Genomic DNA, 22,699 nt, shown 5'->3' on the forward strand with positions numbered 1-22,699 from the left:
CATATCGTGACAAGAATAGTTTTGCATACAAACTAGATACATGTTATAAAATCCTGTTATCAAAGGACTGTGAACTGACTAGACGATCACAGATGTTGTTTAAGACTAGTATGTAACCATACTCATATTCATATTTAACAATACAAGATATAAACGGGCTAAAGATCGCCAGCAACTAAACTGAGATAACTACTGAGGACTAACGGAACTTACAGTGCCTTTGCTACCTGCATAGATCCCAGCAGGATTTGCGTCATCCCTACATCAACTGGAGATTATCAGCAAATTCAGCCAAACTCCGAATACCAAAATTTCTACGATTAAATCCCCGGCAGTGAGGTGACGAAATGGATGCCGTATTGACACTTGATGAAAACATGTATGACACAAACTTGCTTAATGAAATATCAGATTTTATGTTGAGTTCATATTTCAACATCAAATACTCTATGGTGAATAAACTCGGAACAAACGTGACATACGACGTCATCGAATCACCTACGCTTCGTCAAAGTTAATGTAGGAAATTATATGCACAGCTCACCAAACGATTTGTATGATAAATGATTTCCAGCATAAACTCCATGGTCTGTAGAGATCAAGGTAGGTATATTTTCGGTTGGACTCTCTCCCTCGAAGTTCCTCCTCAGCAACCTGTTTGAGGATGGCTGCGGTGTTTACTGGTTTCTTCGTGCCGTTGTACCTGGCCATCTGGTCCACCACCTTCTCAGCCTCCTCAAGATGGCCATGTGCCGCCAGCCACCGCATGCTCTCTGGGACCACGCTGTAGGGATAATGAATGACGAGTGAGTGAGTGAGTGAGTTTAGTTTTACGCCGCCTTTTTCAACAATCCAGCAATATCACGGCGGGGGGACACCGGAAATGTTCTTCACACATTTTACCAATGTGGAGAATCGAACCCGGGTCTTCGGCGTGACGAGCGAACGCTTTAACCAGTTGGCTACCCCACCGCACCGAATGACGACTGGGACTAGTTCAAGGAAGCTTTGAACAAAATGTCAGAATATTACGGTGCGATCACCAGCTATCGAGTGAGTGAGTGAGGTAAGTTTTCTTAACTTAAGTCGCTTCTAGCAATATTACAGCAATATCACACCAAAAATAGGCTTTACACTTTGTACCCATTTGGGGAATCGAACCCGGATCTTCGGCGTGACGACCAACCGTTTAACCACCAGCTATAGACGCACTCAAATACCTTCTTCTATTCTGGGGAGCAGACAGGTGGATCTTAGCGATTTTGGAGATATCCAGTTTAGTTTGTTTTAACATTTAACATACAAATCAACTGAAATTCGTCGTAGCCAATTTGATGTTATTAATGAACTATGGTTAATGATCTCGCTATTTTTAATTTCCTCTAGGCTAATCATGAGTCGTGAGTCACGAGGCATGCAGGTTTGAGGCGGTGAACACTTTCATGAACACCTGTATATGGTGCCCATAGACCTAAACACAATCAGATCAAACCGGTGTTCGAACCGACGATGATAGATACCTGGAATAAATGAGAGACGCGTCTGGGTATTGACGTGTACAACTGGGACACTTTGAACATTGTTTCATAGCATGGTAAATTGTAGTATACTCTTTCTGTTAAAGTTAGCAGTGTGCTATATATAGACTTTGAGTCGACTTTAATCCGGAGGTTTCCAGAACGGTATGGAACCATCCAGAAAAGAATGGACATTCTTGGAACTTCAACATATTTCAGACTTCAGGTTTGTTAGTACCGTAGATTCTTTCAAAAGTTTGCACATGTTGTTGACCCTCACCAACTTCCAAGGCAAAGGGGTGAAACTTGTTTCTGACAGTAATTGCCAGACTGTTTGTAAAGCCATTGTCATGAATTCTCCTGTTCTACCATTGTCATGAATTCTCCTGTTCTTTTGCTGTTTGTTGATTTGACATTATCTTATCTAGTAACACATTCATTACTTGATAACCTTTTTTCATTTTTTGAACAGTGTATAGTAAAGTAACAGACCAACATTTGTATCAGGAGCGATAGATACTTACAACCACCCAAACAGGAAGGGCACGTGGATCATAGCCGTTATGATATGTAGATAGGACCAGTTAGGGCACAGCCAGCATGTCATAGCGAACAAGGCTGACCCCACCGGCCAGAAAGGCATTGTCCCTGTCATTGGCCGCCAGTATTTGCCGATGAACTCCATGTAGTAGCTGAAGCTGACGACTAGTAGGGATCCGACCATGGCTCCGATGAAGAATCTGAAATCATCAAAATGTACGGAGGAAATGGTTTGTCATTCTTTCATTAAAGTAATGTTACAGGGGTACAGATTATCAGCCTTCAAATGTAAGCCCTTTTAGGGTCTTTTTAAGGCCCAATCAACAATTTTAAAGAGCTATAGAAACACATAGGACACACGAGTAGTTGATTACACACAAGGTTGGTCAAATGGGGGACTGACTGTCAGAGGGAAATAACTCTAGGTTACATCGCTGCACTGGGAAATTGTTCCATCGCGAAGGAGATTAATTAACACCCACTGTCATTGGAAGATATCTTTATCATGCATTGGTTTCCTGTAAAATCATATATTGACAAGTTTTGCTAAATATATGGCCTCTCTAGGGCTAAAACCAAATTACTGCCTTTTGGGGGTAAAATGTCCTTGGGAACATGTGGGGTAACTAGTAAAGTAATGCCAATTATAATGTCAATGTTACTTACATTGTAGTTCATTCAGTAAGGCAATGTTGATTACAGTGTCGTTCATTCAGTAAGGCAATGTTGATTACAGTGTCGTTCATTCAGTAAGGCAATGTTGATTACAGTGTCGTTCATTCAGTAAGGCAATGTTGATTACAGTGTCGTTCATTCAGTAAGGCAAATTACAGTGTCGTTCATCCAGTAAGGCAATGTTGATTACAGTGTCGTTCATTCAGTAAGGCAATGTTGATTACAGTGTCGTTCATTCAGTAAGGCAATGTTGATTACAGTGTCGTTCATTTCAGTACCTAAAGGCAATGTTGATTACAGTGTCGTTCATTCAGTAAGGCAATGTTGATTACAGTGTCGTTCATTCAGTAAGGCAATGTTGATTACAGTGTCGTTCATTCAGTAAGGCAATGTTGATTACAGTGTCGTTCATTCAGTAAGGCAATGTTGATTACAGTGTCGTTCATTCAGTAAGGCAATGTTGATTACAGTGTCGTTTATTCAGTAAGGCAATGTTGACACATTTCAAGCCAATAGATTTCCCTACAAAATGAGAAATACAGCACAAAAATTGAAGCTGTAATGTGAGAGCTAGGGTCTTCGGAAGCTCGAAATATCGTGATTTCTCGATTCCGAGCCAAAATCCCTGCTCAGAATTTGTAGCGGTAACTCACCCATTTTCTTGTTTATTTCACAGTATACACATACGACATGCATCAAAACATGTTGAACTGATGGCGCCTGTCAGCGCGCTGGTCGCCATTCTTTCGGAGACACTTACATCTCACTATCATGATGAGTTTACGTACATTTATTCATCGCAAACAGAATTGTGTCGTGCCCGTTCGCCATTGACGACCTTGGCCTTAACCTACCCCGCACTGAAAAGGGTCAGCGATTTGATAGGACATATTTTATTTTTAGCCAATGAGCTCCCTTGCTCTTTTAAGTGCGGGGCAGGTTAAGGCCAAGGTCGTCAATGGCCAGCGCGCTGACAGGCGGAATCAGTTCAACATGTTTTGGTGCATGTCGTATGTGTATACTGTGAAATAAACAAGAAAATGGGTGAGTTACCGCTACAAATTCTGAGCAGGGATTTTGGCTCGGAATCGAGAAATCACGATTTTTCGAGCTTCCGAGGACCCTAGCTCCCAAAGTACTGCTTCGATTTTTTGTGCTGTATGTCTCATTTTGTAGGGAAATCTATTGGCTTGAAATGTGTGCAATATGCAATGGGATAAATGCAGTGATTATTGTTGAATTCGCCCTGAAACGGACTTGGTGTGTTGACCTCGTTACATCCCTTTCCTTTTATATAGTACTAAGACCCCGTCAGTGACCGTATATACCTTGAGGGCAGATTTTAGCGTTACAAGCCCCTGTGATTCAATGAAACTTCACTTTTATTGTCATTAGTACATTAAGGCCATATTACGTGTTGGGTTCTTCATACTGTAAAGTAATTTTGTTATGTTATTCATTCTATAAGAGGGACGATGGGGTAGTATAGTGGTTAAAGCGTTCGTCGTCACGCCGAAGACCCGGGCTCGATGGGTAAAGCCTACTTCTGGTGTCCCCCGACGTGATATTGCCGGAATATTGCGAAAATCACTCTCTCACTCACTAACTCACTCACGCATTCTATAAGATATTGTAAATCATAATGCCAGTCTTATGGAATGCTATTGCTACAACACATTTGGTGGTTTTGCAAGATTTAAGACGGTTGAGAATCTGGTAGGTCAAAATAAAATGCAAAATTACATGCATTTCACAACACGAGCATTATGGAACCGAAACAGTTTCCTTTTCGTCCCCGTTTTGATGAGGTCGTTGATTTCACAATTATAAACAAGGTTATCCTTCATTACATACATTTCTCTACTGAATATTGATGAAAGTATATAGATTGAACTTTGCATATTTAATTTCAGGACAGAGACCTTAAAACTGTGAACATCTGCCACGACACGGAGAAGGCTGCCGCCAAGTTGAAGAAGACGTTGAGAAGGAGAGAGAGGTAGTATGTCTTCTTCCTCCCGATGGCATCCCCTGATTGTCCTCCGAGAGCAGCCCCCAACACCACACCTCCCATCTGTACAGCAGTGATAAACGGCTTCACGTCACTTTGCTCGCAAACTAGGTTCCACTGGAACAGATATTTATATGTTAGTTTATTATGGGTTAGTTATCACTGAACACAAATTAGGGTAATGTGTCTGAGTGCGTTTGGCTTACTCCGCTGTGAGCAGTGGTTCAGGTGAGTCCATTCATTTCTTTATTTCAGCACAGATGTGGTCGTACCGTGTCGACCCGTGAAGATCCGGGACAGAATTGATCTTCAGTAACCCATGTTTGTCGTAAGAGGCGACCAACGGGATCGGGTGGTCAGGCTCGACAGCTGGCTTGGTTGACACATGTCATCGGTTCGCAATTGCGTAGATCGATGCTCATGCTGTTGATCACTGGATTGTCTGGTCCAGACTCGATTATTTACAGACCGCCGCCACATAGCTGGTATATTGCTGAGTGCGGCGTAAAACTTAACTCACTCACTCACTCGTACCGTGTCAATCTAATAGCGGGAATGTCCGAAGTGATAAAGAGGCAAGAGGTTTACAGGTTGTAAAATTCACCAATAGGAGTAAAGTGTTAACAAACCAATTTTGGATTTGAACCCATGACAGTTACTGGTTTCTGGGCGAGAACGTATTGGACATTTGACGACTGAGCTTATCACGACCTTAAATTAGTTGTTCAGTGAATCTCTGTGATGTGCACCCGCTGAAATACTGGTGTGTTTGTTTGTTGTTTTAACGGTGCTCTCAACAACACAACAGCTATATGACAGCGGTCTGTAAATACTAGACCAGACAATCCAGGGATTGATGTCATGAACATCGATATAGGCAACTGAGATACGATGGCATGTGTCAACCAAGTCAGCGAGTCTGACCACCTGAAACAGGTTCATCGACGGATTTGTTACAGGCATTCGTGAGTGAACACCACACTCAACAATATACCAGCCACTTTACGGAGGTGTGCTTATTATCAGGCATCGACCATATAATCCAGTGATAGAAAGAAGGAACAAATATAATTGACAGATTTATACCAGGTGCAACATACGGTAATGTTCCTGTTTACGTGTACATATTCCGTGGGGTTGCTGTAAGGTGTAACATCAATCTGAAACGTCGTGTTGCAAAGTCATCGGTAACAACGCAGATCTGTATATTCCAGTACGAGGGGCGTTCAAAACTTAGTCAGCCTATGTTCTCGATGTCCAATGTTTTATTTTGAAGGAATCTCTAGCAAAGCCATATGCAAAATTTCACATATGTGGGTAATGTGGTTAACGAAATATTAGTCATCACAACACATTGGGGTATAATATTTCTTTAAATTATTAAATTGCAGAAAATGAAAAATGATATGTCATTTTGATATACATCTTGGATAATGGTATACCCTCAGATACCATGATAAAAGGCAAACAAAATGGGCATCATGAGGCTGGAACATAGCAAAACCAATTTGCTTGAGGATGACAGATAATATGTGGAGAAATAAAACATAAAAACAGCTGCATTTGTATCATTTTCTAGGTGAGGCCGACCATTTTTTAACCAACCCTCGTATTGTAAGTGAGTGAGTGAGTGAGTTTAGTTTTACGCCGTACTCAGCAATATTCCAGCTGTATGGCGGTGGTCTGTAAATAATCAAGTCTGGACCAGACAATCCAGTGATCAACAGCATGAGCATCGATCTGCGCAATTAGGAACCGATGACATGTGTCAACCAAGTCAGCGAGCCTGACCACCCGATCCCGTTAGTCGCCTCTTACGACAAGCATGGGTTACTGAAGATCGATATTCTAGCCCGGACCTTCACGGGTTTCGTATTGTAAGAAAAGTGTGCATGCGATGGCGTAATGCATAAATTTATTTTCTTAACACTTCTCTGTTATGATTTGTCAGTTAATTGTGAATCAATTATCACCTGATTTAAACACCTAATTCGAAAAGTAAGCATGACATTGTATTATTACTATGCATATATTTCTGTATACTTTTTCAAATTTTCAGAGATTATTATTAACAAAGGAAATAGGAATACATGTATTTGCAAGCGGATGTGCAAAGTGTTTCTCGTTTATAGCACGACTTGTCAAGCGCAGGAGCAGTCATTTAGCAAATGCGTTCACGCCAACATTAAATGGATTTATCAAACACGAGGGGCGGTGGGGTAGCCTAGTGGTTAAAACGTTCACTAAACACGCCGAAGATCCGGGTTCGATTCCCCACATGGGTACAATGTGTGTATCGTATTTCTGGTTTCCCTGCCGTGATATCGCTGGAATATTGCTAAAAACAGTGTAAAACTAAACTCACTCACGCTCTTGTTATAAGTTTAGTTGCCAGTGTCTAATTCCGGAAATATAATATCATTTTACCATGTAGTAAGATCTCTTTATTCGGGTCACTCTCTAAATTCGACTTACTGTATTTACCGAAATTATTATCTTGTGAATGCTTTCTAAATAGAAACATATGAATGCGTATAGTTAGTGAAATTAGCATGGCATACAGTATACATTGTACATATATATACTCAGGTATATTTTAACATTAGTTATAAGTCGTTACTGTAGTTAACGCAACAGGTACAACGAACACCATACTTGTTGGTAGGCGCACTTTTCCGTACTTATCCCATGCAATTGTCATGAATATAATAATTTATCAGTACCGTAATGCAGCGTAATGCTAATTATCAGTACCGTTATTACTCAAGTAAATGTCGCGATATTTGTATGTAATTCTGTATGCGTTCTGTTACGATACATATTGCCTATATTACCTGAGACAGTTTGTATTATTATTGTATTTTTGTATGTCAGTATTATGTACGAATTAATGCATTTTGGACTTTGAATGTATGTTAGAGGTGAGGTGAGGTGAAATTGGGTTTTACGTCGTGCTTGAGAATATTTCGCTCATATGACGACGTGGTATGTTAGAGACGTGCTTGACTAAACATGACGAACTCCAAGCTATCTCGTGTCAGGTCGAGGTCTGTCAGTACATTAACTCATGTAGAACCAAAACACCGGCTTTTAAACGACATATAATAATGGAATGTTACGCTGTTTTCAAGCTATTGCGCAATTATCATATATTTTCATATAAATTGTGCACTCATATTACATCTGTTTTCATTTATGAATTCTTACTGAAGTGTGAATCATAATTACAAGGGATTGGTTTATTATTGATTGAACAAGTTGTTCGACGACATTCTACAACCTGCTCAATTTCACATCACCTCACGACCTTGACCTCTAACGGTATCAAAGTTCTATTACGGCGTTAATTTCAGCCAAAATGAACCCCCACCCGCCGATCCATCCCTCCCTGGTAGAGCACGGGCCTGATATGGACCCACCATGGATCCTAATCAGGGTGATTTGCGACAACCGTCAGCACCACAACCGGCAGCGGTAACAGTCACACGTGAAGGTCCCCCAAATAATAATCACACGAGGATACTACCCGAAAATTATCCCATGGGATACAATATACTTTAGTCTGTCTCACAGTCCCTGAACCACATTATTTTCTATAATGCCCAGCCCTGCATTGCTAAAGCCCTAAATGAAGCACGTCTAGATTTCCCCCGGTTCCTGAATCTCCCAACAAACTGGGGCTGCTTTTAAATTTAAATGGGTTTATTTGTTACTGTCAAAATAATTTATATTCAAGGACTAAGTGTTAGTCATTTCAAATGGGTCACGTTCATATATATATATGTATATATATATATATAAATACACACACACACACACACACACATATATATATATATATATATATATATATATGAACGTGTTATATATATATACGTTCATATATATATATATATATATATATATTCGTTCATTTATTTACCTGCACATACATACAATGTACTCACCTCGTTGATCACAGTATCCTTCTCCTGGCTGTACACGAACGTGCACGTGGTGTTGCTGTCCAACGATGGGCACTGCTGTATGTGTGTGTAGTTCATAGCGCCGTTAGGGGCGACACTAGCGTTCTTATCACACCACCAAAAGTCTGGGGGGACGCCGGTAAACGACATCATCAACATGCCCCATGGGTGAATGACTTTGCTGCCAATGATGAGGAAGAGGAGGAGGAGCTGGAATCTGGACATGCTCCCAACATCTTCTATGATGTCATCTGTATGCATCGTTAAGCCCTTGCCTGCACCCAAGAATAGTTATGGATTCAAAAATACCAAAAACAACATACTTCTGTAAGTACTGTTTCACATCCATTTCAGAAGTGTAACTTACAAATCTATTCCCTCTTTCTCAGACAGCCGTGAATATACTGTAATGGCTGCAATGCAGTTGCTGAAGCGGCTTAAATCACTCACTCACTCACTCGCTCTTTCTCAGGAGATTAGAGAAAGAAAACGTTTGGGGACGGGTTTGGGGCGGTGTTGAGGAGGGAGGGGCAGTCGTCTGTAAGTTTGTAAGTGGCGTAAACCACTAACCTTTGTCCACGGGTTCGAGTCCCAGAGTACATTCATGAAAAGGCGTTACCAAGTTTGATGATTAGATGATCTTACAACTTTAAATACGTACATCGCCTACAGATGGCTTTCATCTAATCTGCACAGACTCCGTGGTGTAAGTGGTTAGAGCGTCCGCCCGGAGAGCGGGAGGTCGAGGGTTCGATCCCCGGCAGTGTCATACCAAAAGACGTTAAAATATGGTACTTGTTGTTCCCTGCCTGACGCTCGGCATTAATGGGTAAAATAAGGACTGGTCGTCTTGGAGTCAGTATAATGTGTCTGAGTGGGGTATTCATGCTTCATGGTATCTCAGTGGGCTAGCACTATAAAACCAGTTTAAGTCTGAGCTAGTACAAGCAGCCGCACATACACTCGCACACTCGGCGTCATATGAGCGAAATATTCTTAAGTGCGACGTTAAACCCCATTTCACCTCACCTACTTTGATCTGTCTCCCAGACACAAGGGCACAAATTACAAAGAAGTCCAACTCAAGTCTAGAATGATATGGTCCAGTTAGCCTCAGCCTCAGTCATACATTAAGCTATCGAGCTACATGTATTCATTGCTCCTTTTGAATTTAGGAGGGGTAGCCTAATGGTTAAAGCGTTGGCTCGTCACGCCGAAGTCCTTTTGAATTGTGTGTATGCTTTGGTAGGTAATTGTTTCAAATATGAAAAATGTATTTACGCGACTAAATGCCCCCTCTTTCATACCATAGTTGACAAGTCACGATGGCATGTCTCGCGGTCCCTGAACAAGAGACTAAGCGTTAGTCTAAAGTCAAGATAAAAGTGACAGTCTGCCCAAAGCGACGGGAACTAAAAACACTCGTTAATATTGGTCTAGGAAACAGGGATAGGAAACCCTTGCTTTGCTATCAAACTGTACTTTCTACTAATTTGTAGCAACGTCTATCAACTGTAGGATAACTATGATAAAAGTACTTTACCTGTCGACAGACCAAGTGGAACAAGTCGTCCTGGCTGCATCTACTGCGGTGTCCGGCAGCTCCTCACACAGCAGTCCCTGTAGAGAGTTTGAGAGTATAATGGTTCATCTGTCTATGCAGAGACCATATTATATATGGCCTCGGGTCTATGTAAACTTAGGCTCAGTATTATTCGTTACACTGCTATGCTGAGTCTAACCAGGGATACTCTACAACAGGGATAGGTCACTCGCTTGCTTTCTTTACCATTTGTACTAATTAACGTGTGCCTCGTCATGCTCCAACGCACACAGTGACTTGGTTCGGTCCCAGCGCAACTTCGGCTGCGTTTAACAGTACTTCAGCCAGTGTATTGTATAGGTCGGAATTTTACAATGAATGAATGAATGAATTAAGAGCAATAATTTTATGTGAATGAATGAAAGAAATTAAGAAAAAAGAACAAAAGAAAAAGAACATATCTGAATGAATGAAAGAATAAATGATACACCACGGCCATCCCTCCCCAAACATGTTAAAGAACGCAAAACTATCGGTAGAACACATGTTAACATCAGCTATCCTTTTTATAAAAAATCTACTTTGAGACATTTTTTTTACATTAGTAACTAATTCAGATATCTTATTGCATGTGTGGAATGACATGGGCATTGACAGAATGTTAACTGACACTGTCACAGACCCCTCAAGAACAGAAAGTTTAGAACTATCACAAAGCCTTGCAAACACCTTTCCAGTTTTGTCAAATACTAAGATCAACAAGAAAGAAAGAAGTTTTAGAACTATAACACTCAAGCATCACAAGCACCAATGGTGTATCAGAACAGATCGGCGATATGTCATATTTTTCACACACCTCAAATACACACTAACCAGGGAGACTCTATAAGGGGGAGTGGTCACTCCTCGGAAAGCTCCTAAGCTATGCCTCGGCTCGTCACGTGACCAGTGCAGCCAATATGGCGGCAGCGTAGTTTTTAAGATTGAGCCCGGTTTATTTTCAACAGCTGATTACATACGCTGAGTGTTGTGACAACTGAAAACCTACATGTAGAAGATAAGTTACCTATTCTGTCACTTCATTTTAAGTCAAATACTTGTTATTAGTGTCAGTTAAAGTACAGTAGCTTTGTAGTAAAGTTTCAAGTGGGCATGTTGTAGCTCACTGGCTTCAATTCTCAGTACACAGCGAAGAAAGACTAACTTATATCGCTAAAAACTTCTTTCACATATTCGTTTAATTTTTAGAAGGGAAATATACCTTTTGTTAAAAGGTGTTTGCAAGTAATAGTGATATTTTTATAACTAAAAAAATTTGTTAGGGTGTATTTGAGGTGTGTGAAAAATATGACATATCGCCGATCTGCCATTGAAATACTACAGGGCGTTGTTTGAGTGTTTCTAGTTAGTGTTCAAAACATCTTTCACATACACCTTCAATTTTATGAGGGGAATATACCATCAGGTGAAAGGTGTTTGCAAGTAATAGTAATAGTTTTATAATTTAAAAATTGTTAGTGTGTATTTGAGGTGTGTAAAAAATATGACATATCGCCGATCTGCCATTGAAATACTACAGGGCGTTGTTTGAGTGTTTCTAGTTAGTGTTCAAAAACATCTTTCACATACACCTTCAATTTTTATGAGGGGAATATACCATCAGGTGAAAGGTGTTTGCAAGTAATAGTAATAGTTTTATAATTTAAAAAAAAAAGTTAGTGTGTATTTGAGGTGTGTGAAAAATATGACATATCGCCGATCTGCCATTGAAATACTACAGGGCGTTGTTTGAGTGTTTCTAGTTATTGTTCTAAAACATCTTTCACATACACCTTTAATTTGTATGAGGGGAATATACCATCAGGTGAAAGGTGTTTGCAAGTAATAGTGATAGGTTTTTTTGGTTTTTTTTGTTAGTGTGCATTTGAGGTGTGTGAAAAATATGACATATCGCCGATCTGTTCTGATACACCATTGGTGCTTGTGATGCTTGAGTGTTATAGTTCTAAAACTTCTTTCTTTCTTGTTGATCTTAGTATTTGACAAAACTGGAAAGGTGTTTGCAAGGCTTTGTGATAGTTCTAAACTTTCTGTTCTTGAGGGGTCTGTGACAGTGTCAGTTAACATTCTGTCAATGCCCATGTCATTCCACACATGCAATAAGATATCTGAATTAGTTACTAATGTAAAAAAATGTCTCAAAGTAGATTTTTTATAAAAAGGATAGCTGATGTTAACATGTGTTCTACCGATAGTTTTGCGTTCTTTAACATGTTTGGGGAGGGATGGCCGTGGTGTATCATTTATTCTTTCATTCATTCAGATATGTTCTTTTTCTTTTGTTCTTTTTCTTAATTTCTTTCATTCATTCACATAAAATTATTGCTCTTAATTCATTCATTCATTCATTGTAAAATTCCGACCTATACAATACACTGGCTGAAGTACTGTTAAACGCAGCCGAAGTTGCGCTGGGACCGAACCAAGTCACTGTGTGCGTTGGAGCATGACGAGGCACACGTTAATTAGTACAAATGGTAAAGAAAGCAAGCGAGTGACCTATCCCTGTTGTAGAGTATCCCTGGCTGAACATAGCGTTTTTGTAAACATTCAAGGACGTCTTGTGGAAATATAAGCTAATAGTAACCATGTCATTGGAAACCCCCTGAGCGTATATACTGCAGGTCAGATATCTGTGTTTTATGCGGATTTTCGATTGTTCATAGATCAGTGTCAGCGACCAGGGAAGAGAAAATCCAAATCCGAACCCTAACAAGTAGTCGTTGTCTGATTGGTTAAATCCGTTCGGCCGTCTCGCCTCTGATTGGACGGTCATAGGTCGCTCAAAGGTTAGCTGACGCGACCTCCTACTAGGGTTTGTTAGCCTCAGTATAGCAGAGTAACGAATAATACTGAGCTAAGTTTACTTAGACTGAACGCTTCATACGATGAAAATGGGTGAGTGAGTGAGTTTCACGCCGCATTTAGCACTATTCCAGCAATATCAGGGCGGGGGAAAGGTGAAATGGGTTAACACATTGTGTCCATGTGGGGAATCGAACCCGGGTCTTCGGCATGACGAGCGAACGCTTTATCCACTTGGCTATCCCACCGTCCCACACTGAAAGTACTAAAGTTATGAAACGTGTATTTAAAGACTTTCTACGCAGGGTTCAAAACGATATTATCTAATCCGGCACGCGGTGACCTGTGACAACTAAAATGCGATTAAAAGCCGTTCATCTGTAAAGAAAGGTTGGAAGGCAGTTAATATTCCCACGGTATTATACCTAAAAACACGTTACACTCTGCTATCAAATGATCCACAGGTTCACCTTTTGGCGGACACCTGGTAGCAACACTATTTATCAGTGATTCATAAACATATCCTCGTGATATATAGGCGGAATTATGTAAAGTACTCTGCTTTATAGCTAAAATACATGGAATTATCATGAAACGGCCCTCCTGTTATCAGAAATTTGCGGTCCGCTGCAAATGATATTGGACCGCTCAACCTTAACGACGGGCCACTATCAGTTCTGTTGTCAAGTGACGTCATAGTTCGACATTAGTGGCTTTCGACTGGCAGATATTCTTGGTCAAACAAGTCAAAGCAACCCAAATTCCCGCTTTAAATAGAGATAATATTGGCTTTCTTGTTGGTGCTAACCTTAACAATTGCACTATTAAGACTGTTGGTGGACCAAAACCGAACACTGTCATAGCTTGACATGTTGCAGGCTATGGTCTTGTCAAAGGCCAAGGTCGAATATCGTCACTTTCTGTTGTGACGTCACTTGAATTGTTCGATGACGTAATTGCATTCGGGCAGTCAAGCCCGTCAGAAGTTGATTTGGGTAAACGTACAGTCAAATTCCTTCATTGTTTCCTTTTTCTTTTCAACACAAATTCCATGTATTTTAGCAATAATAACGGTAATGCTATTTTTGAGGGCATTATCATTTGCAGAAGCCCTCGGTCTTTATCAACTGCCCTCCTTCGTCGGGCAGTTAATGGAAGACCGCGGGCTTCTGCAATGATAATGCCCTCAAAAATAGCATTACCCTTATATTAACCAGACGTATTTTATTAAAAAAAAAAGAGTTTTGTCGCTTATATTATCACAATAGATTGTTGTGAGCCATGGCTCAGACCACGTATCTTTAGGCTTAAAGCACTCAACCGCTCTCGCTTGTATCATTTTTAACCGAATATTATTTCAAATGTCCATTGTTGATAAACTACACAATACACTCTAGACACACATCTCCCCGTTGCCGGCGCTTAACTGGAGGTTTACATATTCCGAATTCCCATAACGTCACTTTCTCACCAAATAATATGGAAATTGTGTATATTTAAATCAGAGAACATATAATTGAGTCTATTATATGGTTCCTGTTTAGACAAATGTTGTGCTATATGAAATATGTTCGCTTTATCAGACATATATACATGTACATTCAGAACCACCTTGTATGTGGTCAGGAATTCTACGATCTGTATGACTACTTATCACTTTGTCCGCTTTATGTACGAACTGACTAAAACACAAATATTGTTGTGCAATATAATGACATGACATGACAATCCATGACTGATATTACATGACATGACATGGCAATACATGACCTGATATTACATGACATGACATGACCTGATATTACATGACATGACATGACAATACATGACCTGATATTACATGACATGGCATGACAATACATGACCTGATATCACATGACATGGCATGACAATACATGACTTGATATTACATGACATGACAGGACAATACATGACCTGTTATTACATGACATGACAATACATGACCTGATATTACATGACCTGATATTACATGACATGACATGACCTGATATTACATGACATGACCTGACCTGATATTACATGACATGACAATACATGACCTGATAGTACATGACAAGGCAGGACAATACATGACCTGTTATGTCTAACTTGTTATTTCTTAGTAATTATTGTCTAGTACTGCAGAGTCAGGTTTGAAACATTCCTACGATATTGAAGCACTTTTAGAAATACCTACCATTGTAAATGCTAGTTCTAGATATATCCAGGGACATTTTTATGCACATTGCGTCGTGGGCTCCTCAAGTTTATGTTTTTCATGTACAAACGAATGCTTCTGTTCTATGTTTCTACACTCATGTGTATATCCCCAGTCTTTGTTTAGTTTTATTCATTTGCGTGTTAGATCTGTATATGCAGGTTAGATTCTCGCTAGTAGCCTAGATTCCTAGATAGTTTAGTCACAAATACAGTTCCGAGAGTTTACACGATTATTTCGAGCAATGATGAATTTGTAGGCAGATCAGTTATTCCGTATTTTACGATAGTCCGCCGATCAAATAATATTCGAGTAGATGTCCTGCAGATACGTGCTCACAGAATAGTGAGTGAGTTCAAATTTATAGTCACATCGGCAATATTTCAGCCATATTGTGACTTAAAAAGATATAAAGTAACAATAAACACAATTACATTATAAAACACCTGTCGACGAAGGACAGTAAAACAACTAGATTATCACAGGGAAAAATTTAAGACTAGTAATTCAATCTAAATATGTTACTTTTAAATGACAATACAATATAAAAACCGGCTACAGATTGCCAACAACTGAAGGTAGATCACCATACTAGGGACCATTTGCTTCCTGCATGGACCCTAGCTGGATTTACACCATCCCTTCAGCCGTTAGCAATTTAGCAAATCTAGCCATTTACTTCGGATGTTTTGGGACTTACATACCCTCTCAGGAGGACAATAATTTTACAGTACTTTAACCCCCCTCGAGGATACAGCCACTAACAATCTTAGTTACTAATTCAAACTTCCAATCTTAAAATATTTATGTATTTACAAATCATTTAACAAATCTAATTCTTTTAAAAATGCAATAATTAAATGAGAACTGATACTATTAAAAAGATCCTTCATAGTTCGTGATTTAAAATAGATATCCGTAGATTACCGTAATCATTAGAAAATGGTATTGCCTACTTTTCATATTACCCGAAAATATACATTCAAATCCGTGTAGTTTGCAATTCCGTATTTATTTAGCTCCGTAATTTTAAGAAATACGCGTAGCCAATGACAATAGCGCCGTCCTAGTATATTATTACGTATTCATTTAACTAAGTTACTGTCTTGTTTTGTAAAGCACAAAAATGTACCTTCCGACATCCCTTGATTAAGTGTAGCACTACTGCATTACATATATTCTAGGTCATGGCTTAACTTCGTATATGTCGAAATTGCACGTTGCCAATAGCAACATCACCGTCAAAATACATTCCCAAATAATTCAGGATGGAACAAAGTAGTATTCTAGCTAAAACTATATCGTCTGTCCCCGTAGTTACATATATTTATATTACTCTCTAGTTTCACTTACCGTATCTACCGAAATTATTGTATTGAGAAAATAAATGTTAACATTACAGTTAGAATGCGTACAGTCAATACCGGAGTTAAATGATATATGTCAAATCTGACCACCTTGAACCGTTTACCGTACTTGCTCAATACATGTATTTTTACTGAATTTTACTTACACTAGTCGTGAATCGTTACCGTAGTTAATGCATTAAGCGCGACATACCGTAATAGTTGTAAATTCCTATCGTAGTTAATGCATTAAGCGCGACATACCGTAATAGTTGTAAATTCCTATCGTAGTTAACGCATTAGGCGTGACATAACGTAATTGTCATAAATCAGTAAAGCAGTTAAAGAACTAGGAACTACATGCTTTAATTAAACCGTTGGGCGCTCCACTCAGTACTTGTCCTCTGCAATTGTGGTTGATGATTAATTTATCCGTCAGGTTATGTTATTTATCAGTACCGTAGTTACTCAAGGAAATGTTGTATTATTTGTATTATGTTTCTGTAAGCAGTTACCGTACATACCCTGTTGTACCACACATTGCTTGTATTACCTGACTTAGATATAAACTGTATTAGGATATCATTGATTATCATTTCTATTATTGTATGTCATTGTATGTATGAATTGAGTACTTTGAATGTCATGCAAGAGACACTTGCTTGAATACACCGAAGGAACTCACAGCTCTCTCCTTTCTTGTTTCAAGGCTCGCTCCCCTATAGCTAATTCCCCAAATCGAGGCCTGACAGCACCTTTAGCACACCTAGCGCTAGACTAATGCTTAGTCTCTGAATATATATAATTTTGATAGTAACATACAGGCCCATTTAAATTGAAAAGGAGCCCCAGGGAGACCAGGAAATCTAGACTTGCTTTATTTAGGGCTTTAGCAGTGCAGAGAGAGGGCTTGGCAGTAGGGAAAATAATGTGGTTCAGGGACTGTGAGACAGACCTAGCGCTAAAGGTCGTCCTAACGGACACAAAGCATAGCTGTCTTACATACATAGCCGGAACGGTATCTAAATAACAACATCATTCTCATTTTGATACCCAGTTCACATCCCCATTATCATCTAGTCTTGTTAACATCTCGTAACATTTCCTTGTATATCTATATTGCAGTTAACATAGAATTCTCGTCCAAAACGAAAGGAGGCTGATATAAGCATATATTTCAATAGGATAACGACCGCATTCTGCTAGAGCTGCTTTACTTGATGCCCTAGAACCAATCTGTAATATATGTTTACAAAAACTTGAATGAACCTTTTCAACTGGTTTACGCTTTTCCCATCCCCGAAGCTCAGCTCCATATAGAGTAAAGGCTTAATCTTGCCATCAAATAATTTGAATGCTGCCTCAGTTGGCAGATTTTAAATTTCTTAATAAAACGTTTAATTGGGTAAAGGGCCTTTTCTGCTTGTCTCACATGCTTTTGAAAACATGTTTCTGAAGGAGAATACAATGCCAAGATATTTATAATAAGATATAGTTTCAATTGGTTGTCCATTAATAAACCATTTTTCATATTTCGATTAAAATGCCCCTTCTTAAAAACGACAACTTTGGTTTTATTTTTGTTTATAGTTAGGCATTTCTCACATTATCTTACCAAAATATACATTTTCTTTTGGAGATTGATAACAGAATCTGCAAATATAGCTACGTCATCCGCAAAAAGCAATATTGATAATGCTTCCACAGATTCATCAATAAATATGCCACTGTCGACAGATTTCATTATTTCATTTAAAAGTTCATGAATACATTATACATAAAACTGGTGACAATATATAACCTTGTCTCACTCCACATGATGTATTGAACATACCAGTCATAGTTGTTTTACTGCACCTAACTGAAGCCGTAACGTTCTTGTAAATATTTGCTAAAAGTTTATGTACTTTACCATGACTACCTCTTTGCAACAACAAATACATCAATTTGCTCCTGTTCACTGAATTAAACGATGTCTGGAAATCTATAAATATACAATAGAATTTACCTCTCTTTTTCATCATAAATGTATGGATAGCTGAATGTAAGATAAACGTGTGGTCACTGGTGGAATATTCATCTCTAAAACCAGCTGAATTTTAGAATTCACTCTCTGTATAAAGATTATGACTGGGCAGCGTCTTTTCACGGAATAATGATTGTCACTATTATCATATTAGGAAAGAAGTGTAAGACACGGTATTTAATTTGTAAGGACAAAGAAGGTTGGACTGAATTATTATATTTTATGATTATATTTATGAACCGTTCTTTCCGTGAAAATACGTTCATTTCAGAGCCTAGATGTCGGTATACCTTTAAGAGATAACTGAGGGAATAGACTTGAACAACCAGTTCAGGTTAGGTACGTTTCAACCAACCTGCTATGTCTAAATAAAACCATCAGTAGTGTTTCGGAAAGTGGTTGGACTGATTCGACTGGAACCCTGGTAGTGTGCCTCTAACATAGACGAACGCTTAGTCTCTGAATATATATAATTTTGATTGTAACAAATAAACCCATATAAATTGAAAAAGAGCCCCAGTGAGGTGGGAGATTCCTGAACCTGGGGAAATCTAGACTTGCTTCATTTAGGGCTTTAGCATTGCAGGGAGGGTTAGGCATTATGGAAAATAATGTGGTTCAGGGACTGTGAGACAGTCTAGCCTCTAACCGAGATAATGTGTTTTAATGGTAATAGTTTTGTGATGGATATATTGAGCAGTCCAATAAATAACAATGTCCGTCAAGTGTTGATAAATACATCTGATGAAGTATGGTTACTCTTCTGCAATGGAAGTGATGAAGTCAAGTTTACGCTAGCCTTTGCTGTGAGACTCGGTGCAACTATATCTTAAATTTGCGAAGGAAATTTTATATCAGAGTTAACAAATTCATATTTTCTACTGTATTCCGCATTCTACTTCAGAAAATTGTTGTTATATTTAGGAGTAAACTATATACACATAGAAACCATCCCACACCTTAGACGACATAATAAACGTATTTGGAAGACGAAGAAGAAGAAGAAGATGATGAAGAAGAAGGAGAAGAAGAAGAAGAAAACTATATTAACATGCTGAATTGCTCATACAAATCACAAAGTTCAAGCATCTGAAACATCATCTGGCCACTTAGCCTAAGATATCAGTACAGTCGAACCTCGTTATCTCCAAGCCCGTTTTCTCGAATGTGTCGATATCTCGAACCTAATCTCCGGCGCCAACAGCCTCACTCTGAAAATACATAATACATTTGCCCGCTTATCTCGGAACAGATATAAATACGTAGCGCTATCTTTATACATTGCCTGGTCACGTGAGGGCTGTACAAGAACTTTAAACGGTACTGAAGCTGTGATAAAATTATCTTGTAATTCTAGGTGGAAAATAGGAACTATAGTATAGCCCAGTGCGAACATGAATAATACTGTTATATACAGAATCTCACCCGAGTGTCTTTTGGTATTAAATATTTATCACCACGAGTTGATAAAGCTACAAATATCTGAGGCTTGCCGAGGATAGTTATACTTTTATCAACGAGTGTTGATATATTTGATATCAGAAGACACGAGGGTGAGATTCTATTTATCATAAAAAATCACTCTTCATTAGTTTTCAATGAAAAATGTACATCTCTGAACAGGGTTCTGCCATTAGACTTGCAGTGCAGCGATGTCACAACATTGTGACGTCATGATGTTCATGACGTCATAGCATTGTCAGGGCATTGTACAAAATCTACTGTAAAAACGATATCTCCTAGTGGGAGATATCGTTTGATCTCACACAAGCAATATCTCCTGTGGAACACAGTTCTGGATTATAAACAAACATATTCATGCGAAGATGGTCACACAAACGTATATCTTCCAGCCATGTTTGAGGATGTGTAGACATGAAATAAAAAAAGGAATCACAGGATATTTGATTGATTGAGTGAGTGAGTGAATGTAGTTTTAGACCGCTATTAGCAATAATCCAGCAATATCACTACTGGGGACACCAGAAATGAACTTCACACCTACCAATGTGGGGAATCGACCCGGGTCTTCGGCGTGACGAGCGAACGCTTTAGCCACTAGGCTACCCCATTGCTCAAGGGTATTTGATACAGGTGTCATATAGTTATACTACTATGTTTTCGACCTTAACTTTGCAGTGTTTCAGCAACTCTTCTAGGTCTATACGCTTTGGTAACATTTTTATTTTTTGTCAAATTATGTTTTCAAGTGTATAGTTTCTTATGCTCGGTAGAGCATGTTGCTCAAAGATGCACATTGTAATTGACGTCATTCCAGTCGAACATTTGCACACACAATAACAGTTTGAAAAGCAATGACGCACACACATAAAAACAGACACATCTCAATATATGCGCGCACACACAAACCAGTTCAAGCATGTGCACACGTATCGCAAGCGGACCCATAAAACGAACCTACTCAAATAGGCATAACCAATAAGGTTCAAACAGGCACAGACATAATAAGACGAGACGACACGCATAAGCGTGCATAAGCATATCGAAATATGTTATTACTGCAAACAAATGCAAACTTCGTTTTCTATGCTGTAGTTACATATATATATATATACTTTCATTATCCTCCATTGCGGAGTAGTGGTTAGAGCGTCCGCCCGGAGAGCGGAAGGTCGCGGGTTCGATCCCCGACCGCGTCATACCAAAAGACGTTAAAATATGGTACTTGTTGGTCCCTGCCTGGCGATCGGCATTAATGGGTACAACAAGGACTGGTCGGCTCGGAGTCAGTATAATGTGTCTAAGTGGGAAATTCATGCTTCACTGCGGCATGGTATCTCAGTGGGCTAGCACTATAAAACCAGCTTAAGTCTGGGCTAGTAGAAGCAGCCGCACATACACATACACACGCATGCACGTCATCATATGAGCGAAATATTCTCAAGCACGACGTAAAACCCAATTTCACCTCACCCCACCTCCATTGCGGAGAGCTCATACAATCAAGAATTACATCAGGAATACGATGAAAATTATAAATTTACATCATAAATAGAGAGTGACTCAGTCTTCTTTCTATCAGTACTGGAAGGCAGTTTGTGTTTTGTAGTACGCAGCACACATCTTGTACACGTACCGTACAGCTGCCAGTGTGAATTGTGATCTATCACTTTCACTTAAAGTGAAGTTAGGATTGCAGGATAATAGATTTAGAGTCAGATCACCTTCAGACATATTGTGAAGAATAACACTGAAGTCAATTGGTCCAATATTGGAAAGTTCACACCACAGATCATCCCGCACTTCAGATGTATATTTACATGACGTTATGATGTGAGACAAGGGATCCGAAAAGTAAGGTGAACTGATAATGATATATGCTTCATTTCTTGGAGATCTGGGTCGCTATGGATCCGCTCAGTCCAAGATCTCGATTGAAAGTCGAATACTGCAGATTTTACTTTCTTTTTCCATAAGGTATAACATGGGAAATTGCCGTTGTCGAGAAAAGTCCTGATATGATCCATTAAGTCATACTTATCGCAAAGTCTATAGATATCTGGCACCAGACCTTGTTGATTTGGTGAACATCCATGGTGATAGCTGAGCAGTCTAGTGAGGAGTATCTTGTATGGAAGATATGACGTATCCATTTTCAATTGCCTGCCGAAGAACAGTAGTTTTCTGGAGTCTATCATGCCTTCAAGTGGCATAACACCAAGCAGACCCAAACATACGTCAGTACGAGTTAGTTTCGGCAATCCTTGAATACACTTAATTATATATCTGTATGCCCTCTCCAGCATCGTAATTTCAGTTTTCGTTAGGGCTGACCAGAGCTCACATCCGTATAGGGCCTTGGACAGTGTTATTGCTTCAACGAGTGCGAGACAGGTTTGGGGACTGACAAACTCTGGACTAAATCCAGACCTGATGAGAATATCTACACTGGCTGTCATTGTCGTACGGGCATTCAGTGTTCTCTCTGTTGACGACATGTTAGCAGCTAGGGTTATTCCTACATTTACATAG

At 39.3% G+C, this 22,699-nt stretch overlaps 1 protein-coding gene across 2 annotated transcripts in view; it reads right to left on the reverse strand.

The window, feature by feature from the left end:
- LOC124288759 (solute carrier family 22 member 15-like) overlaps positions 1–22,699 on the reverse strand; it is a 36,625-nt gene that overhangs the window by 8,333 nt on the left and 5,593 nt on the right. The window contains exons 2-6 of one of the 2 annotated variants that reach the window (XM_046725290.1): positions 10,252–10,328; positions 8,691–8,983; positions 4,655–4,860; positions 2,042–2,257; positions 545–784 (exon numbers count right to left, since the gene is read on the reverse strand). In XM_046725290.1, coding sequence (XP_046581246.1) covers positions 545–784; positions 2,042–2,257; positions 4,655–4,860; positions 8,691–8,983; positions 10,252–10,291 — 995 coding nt within the window. In that variant the 5' untranslated portion in view covers positions 10,292–10,328. The remainder of the gene's footprint in view (positions 1–544; positions 785–2,041; positions 2,258–4,654; positions 4,861–8,690; positions 8,984–10,251; positions 10,329–22,699) is intronic. The other variant, XM_046725291.1, reaches the window with a different exon arrangement.

Source organism: Haliotis rubra, unplaced genomic scaffold (assembly GCF_003918875.1).
Source record: "Haliotis rubra isolate DU_JTF1 unplaced genomic scaffold, ASM391887v1 Scf423, whole genome shotgun sequence".
Lineage (NCBI taxonomy): Eukaryota > Metazoa > Mollusca > Gastropoda > Lepetellida > Haliotidae > Haliotis > Haliotis rubra.